Genomic DNA, 6,000 nt, shown 5'->3' on the forward strand with positions numbered 1-6,000 from the left:
TAACTATATGGAGCTACAGATCTACCTTCAACAATGATAAGAACAACTCCAAATATCTAAAAGAATACGTTAAAATAATTTTTCAGATCTTAATTTCAACCCTCATAATTAGCTCATTTTACAAAGCATTTTGTGTAGTCTCAGGTGAACTGTCACATAAAATGCTCACCATCTTCGAGTAATCTGCTTTAATAGAACACATCACGTACAATTAGTTTTACATTGGCTCAGCAAGTCCACAGGGCCCTGATAAAAACTACACTGTAAAGGATACAAAAATATAATCATCCATGTATCGTTTCTTTAGGTTCTCCACAATGGAATCCTCTGTGATTTTGGAAAGAAGGACCATATCATCCACTCCACTGTGCTTGACATTGTGGCTCTGCCAGTGATATCTGTAGTGTCCTTTGCTGCCCTGCAGGAAAGCACAGTAAGAATCAAAAAGGTTACCATGTTTCTCATTAGCATTAAATAACTGAAAACGATCTATTCAAATTCCGAGTTACACAATATTTTTCTTTCACTGAATTCTATTTCCTGATCCAGGCATTATATAAAAGCATACATAAATTATGTCAACTGACTTCCCTCTGAACTACTAAGGAATTGCACTGCTCTGAAAAATTAGAAGGTAATTCCACAGAGGTTTTTTGACTGTCTACACACAGAAGGGATTTCAGATGGCAGACACTTCTAAGCCTAGCAGAAAAAAAACAATTATTCCAACTGAGATGCAGTTACTGGAACCTAAGGATGCAAAAATTACACTCCTACAGTGCAACTACTAGTAGTGAGGATAATTATCACCAGAACTATGAATTTTGGTACAGTGGATTCTCCATCCTTCATGGTTTTTTAAGACAAACCTGCACGTTTGCTGTTACTCAAATGGCAGCTGGGAGCCTGATGCAGTAAGTATTCAGTGATGTTCTGCAGATCACGTTACGCAGTTTGTCAGCAGCATGTCTTAACAGTCCCTTTTGATCTGTTAGTCACCATGCTTCACTGACATCTAAATAGAGATTCTCTCCCCACACTTTAAGAGACTACTATTTCTGGATGCTACTGAAAACTTGTGACATTTCAAGCTGTACCACTTGAAATCAAAATCTGTTTTTTTCCAGCTGATCTGAACAGTAGTTATGTTCTATGGATACACCCACAAAGAAATTTAAATCCCATCTAGATCAATGCTATTAACTCAGCTATAAATCTGCTCTCCAAACCCAAACCTATTTTCTGCAGCCTGGCAGACAATGTTAATGGAGTTCTGCCCTCTGGCCTTTTTATACTTTAATTTTTGTTTACACAATACTGAAATTTGTGATGCTGGAATTAACACATTTTACACTGCAAAGTTATTGAGTATGCTGTCAAGGAAGATGTGGCCAACAAAATTGCAATTATGTGTGTTCCTCTCATTTTTTAATACCACAGTTTCAAACAATCTGATTTAGCTACTCTACTCTCATGTATGTTACGGGCTCAAGTCACACTCATCAGAATGCAGGCAATTTATTATTACATAGTATTCTGCAGAACAAAATAATGCATAATTTTACAGATTAAATAAGAAAATTCAGGTACTCTGAACATTTTGGCTGCACTCAAGTATTTTAAAATGAGATATTAGCAATTCACAGAGGTGCAACTGTTGTGCGTACACACTTCTGCACTAGCAAACAACCTACGCAACTGTACTAATACAAAAGCGTGTCTGCTGAATTGTTTCCTCGTGTAAACACTCAACCACTTGTACCAACACCAGACACAGGAGCGAGAACTACAAATGGAGTCAGGGGAGCACAAGGTTCTTATCTCAAGCTGGGTTGGCTAAAACTGTTCATTAAACTAGCCTCAGACTTACACTTTCCCATGAACTTCACTACATCTGTTGGGGGAAAGCTGAACAAAAACTAATGAAGATAGAGATTTAATGCACAATGTATATTAGCAAATGAAGTCAGGCCTATAGGTTAGCCTCATCTCAACTTGATTGACACAAAAACCAAGGACAAACTGGATTTTTATCTCAAGTTAAATCAACCTGCACTAAAACCAGACCCATTTTACTACTGCAGACAGCACAGCACTTGTAGGCTTTATGTGTAAGTCTCCAGCCCTTGCTACCACTGACGCAGCTCCATCACTGCTAACAACACTGAAGAACAGTTGCAAACTTGAATTAAAAGAATGCTTTTAAATATAGTACAGCAGAGGTAAGTATGTCTGAAAACACACAATCTCAGCAATTTTCTTGAACATCCACAACCTTACATGAGCTTCAGTAAAATAATAATCTTAGACTAGCTTAGTTTGTGCGATCCTTGTCAATTTTATATTTGCACAATGGAAGCAGTAATCTGGAAGCACTGAGAAAACAAAGGAACCAATTAATTTTTGGAAATTGTTATAAAACATGTGACTGAAAAAAAAAAAAACAGTTGAGGGTCAGGTTATTGAAGAAAACAGAAGTCCAACAGGGAAGCATAATTTCCTTCAGCGTATTCATGAGCTATTTGTGATATTACACTTGGAAAAAGGAACTGGCAGGATGGACAAAAAGATACGGTATCAAACTAAACACAGAGAATTACATTCTTCACCAAGCTATACAGAATGTGGTTTAGCATCAGATAATAGAGTAAGATGCAGAAAACGTGTAGGAAATGAGACTGGGAAAACAATCAAGCTTCCCATTGGAAGCTATGGCATCAGACCCAGTAAATTCAGCGAGAAGAGGACAGCTCACATAGCCACAGGATATACGGAAAACGCGCACACAGGCTGCAAAAGAGCAGGCTTTAAAAAAATGTCAGTGACTGTTGTTGACTCTGATTAAGCTACTCACATCACCAAGCCAAAGGGTTCTTTCCCAAAACCAGCATGCAAGTGAGAGCGGCAGCGCCAGGAAGGCTCAGCTCGCCCGGAGATCAGCTCTCCCCAGCGCTCACACACTGCTGTAATGTGTGTAATGTGCAGCTGTGATCAAAGCTGAGTACTACAGCATCACACGCAGTCAAATGGGAAAGGACACAAAGATTTAATAAAAAGGCAGCAGCCTAAATATCTAAGAAAGCAAAAGCATGGAAGGCAGAGGAAAGTGGTAGCACAAAGTAGTTCACATTAATATTGTATCACGTGTTGAATGGCAGTATCTATCAGTAGTTTGGGACCCCCTTAAAGCATGGCCTTACAGGCAAATATACAGAGAAGCAGCAAATAATCACCAGATTGTTGTCGGACTTCTCCCTGGGATCTAGAAATGAGCTCAAGCTTTAGTGGTGTCTAACCACATCTGTGGTTAGGTTTGGCTCTCACTCTCTTCTCCAGGAACCTAACGGCAGTAGGATGGCCACGCACAGTGGCTACAGCTAGCACCTCCTTGGTCTGGGCAACAAAACAGGGTGTGCTGTTCCTACTCCTAAATTCTTGCTCTTCCAAGCATGAGTGATGACTACAGTCTAACCTGAATTTACCAACTTCGTTCACTTCCAATTGGTACTATAACAACACCCAGCTAATGGTTAACTGTTTTTTAAATAGTTTTGAAATTAAAAAACATCTTCCTGTCATAAATAATCTGAAAAAACTCCACATCATAGCAGTTGTAAAAGGAACTCTTCATATTTCTCCAGGCTGCATGTATCTTAAAGGTCAAGGGTATATACTTAAAAATTACAATGCTTTTCAATTGCCCACAATGCAAACACTAATGTTTGTTCTTATTGCATGTTTCTTGAGAATTTAACTTTATTTTAGCTAGAGCTTTCTACCATCCACATAAAAATGCAGTACTCTAATGTGGAGACAATTTACACCTGAGTTAGTTACCCAGTGTCCATCTTAACTTGAACCTGCTTTGCAGGGAGGACTCTAACTCACTCAGCTGTTAATTGTCTTCTGTCGCCCCTCACACAACACACTTTCCCCTCCATCCCTCCCCATCTGCTCCAGAGACAGTCGGGTCTCGTGGGACTGACCAGGAACTTCAGAGCGAGAAGAGCAAGGGCTGGTAGAGATGGCCCAGACCCCCACATCAGCACTAGCCACAGTGAGGACTCAGTAACTCGGACACAGCTCCCCAGCAGCATGGTCAGTTCTGGGCGAACAGAGAGGCTCAGAGCTTGCAGTCCATCCCTGGGCTCCGCCATGCGGTTCAGATGTCAGCAAACAGCAACTTGGCTTCTCTTAGGTTTTCTCAGTGAAAAATGTGCCCTAACTGTACTTTAATAAGCAAATTAAAGTCTTTGTGTCAGCACTAACAATGCCTAAGCAGCTGAAAAAAGATGAGCTTGGCAGCTTAGGAAAAATACAAAAAAAAAAAAAAAAAAAAAACCAAAACACCAAAACAACAACACATCAACAGTCTGCTAAAAGCCACAGAAGTGGAAGGAGGAGGGTTGAACAATCTGGCTGCCAGACCTCCTCCAGGCTCTCCCTGAGCTTCAAACCCAGCACCTGACGTTGCACAGGGAACGGAGGCTGGGCTGGCAAAGCTGGAATTAAAGGCGTGTACGGCATTGCTGTCAGCTGTTATTCATTTGGTTGCTGTTCTAGGCTCAAAATCAGATCTGCTTTGCACTGACAAGAATAATGTTTATGAGTCACAAGATGACCCTGTGAGCTCGGAGCCTGCTGGTTCCAGGCCGTACTGCTTCAGGAGCTCATGTATGGTTACCACCTGGATAGAGACTAGGCAGCACTGTCCTCTCCACCCTCAACACTTTATTGTCTTCAGCATCAAAACAATAAGCACTCTAAAGAACCTAAAAAATTAGTTCTACTCCCACTTTGTACATCTCTCTCAACACCCACTCATTAACAGATTAAGACAATTGCTAGATAAATACCGAGAGGGGATGTAAAATACTTTCTATGTACTAAATACTGTCTACACTTTCTGTACTACTTTTGGTATGATATGGTTAAAGCATATTATTGTTTTGTTTGGAATGAATAATAAATATTCATGAGACATTTATTTATAGAACATTTTTTTGCTGCTCTCCACCTTGTGTTACAACAGCAACTGTTAGTTTCTTATTTTTGCCTTTATAATTGTTTGTATATATCTACATTATCCTAAGCAACACGTATTTGATGTGGCTATAAAAAGATTGAGTCATGCTGTGTCACAACAGGGTTTTCTTTTAACTGGGGAAAAAAAGCAAATAGTTTTGTATTGCAAGCTGTTTAAAAATAGTACATCTAAAAATACAGCACTAAAAACAAGAGATCAGAAGAGACTGTGTATTCTGTCCCTGAGAGCAAGCCTTGCTTCTCTCTCTCCATCAGAAATATGTCTAAACTACAACAACCTACATGCCATAAATAATCATTCTTGGTTCCCAGAAAGGAAAAAATTGCCATCCTGAATTTTTAACAGCCTGTTTCAGAAGCAAACATCAATCCTCCACCACAGTGCAGAACGGATTCGCAGCCTCCTCGAGAGAGTAAGAGCGTCAAATGATCACAAGCACGACTCTTTCTTCCCCTTTTCAGCCATGACAGAGTACTACTGCATAAAATCCTTGTAGTTTAGGAAGCATGTGTCTGTCTACTCATATTAGTACTATGAATACAATACTAAATGATACACAGCTATCATCTTAACCAAAGATGTCACAAAACTGAAAAAGCTGCACACCATTTACTCTATACCTGACATCAATGCTTCTACCAATGAAGGCATATCACGAGTCTCATACATGCATAATTTGTACCAGATTTTCCATCTAACAAGAGAAAAAAAACACCACACACAACTTTCTACAGTGATATCATCCATTAAAATAGCAAACTTTTATAATCCACTTACAAGAATTTTTCACATATCTCTATAAAGTGAAAGAGTCTGCTGTTCTCAGTAGGTAATATTGCAGAAATACTCAATGTGAATTTTGGTCCTCAACTGGGATAATCGAAACTGAGAAGCCATAGTAGACAAAACTGCTCCAAAATAGCTCTTGCAAATCTAATTTTAGAAAAAAAACA

The 6,000-nt window shown here is 39.4% G+C and overlaps 1 protein-coding gene across 1 annotated transcript in view; it reads right to left on the reverse strand.

The window, feature by feature from the left end:
* MYO1E (myosin IE) overlaps positions 1-4,157 on the reverse strand; it is a 60,315-nt gene extending 56,158 nt beyond the window's left edge. Inside the window, exons 1-3 of the mRNA XM_086620573.1 lie at positions 4,054-4,157; positions 588-702; positions 275-418 (exon numbers count right to left, since the gene is read on the reverse strand). Of these exons, the coding sequence (XP_086476699.1) occupies positions 275-418; positions 588-702; positions 4,054-4,157 (363 nt within the window). The remainder of the gene's footprint in view (positions 1-274; positions 419-587; positions 703-4,053) is intronic.
* Between the last annotated feature and the right edge of the window lie 1,843 nt (positions 4,158-6,000).

The sequence above is a fragment of the Tauraco erythrolophus genome, chromosome 14 (assembly GCF_009769465.1).
Source record: "Tauraco erythrolophus isolate bTauEry1 chromosome 14, bTauEry1.pri, whole genome shotgun sequence".
Taxonomy (NCBI): domain Eukaryota; kingdom Metazoa; phylum Chordata; class Aves; order Musophagiformes; family Musophagidae; genus Tauraco; species Tauraco erythrolophus.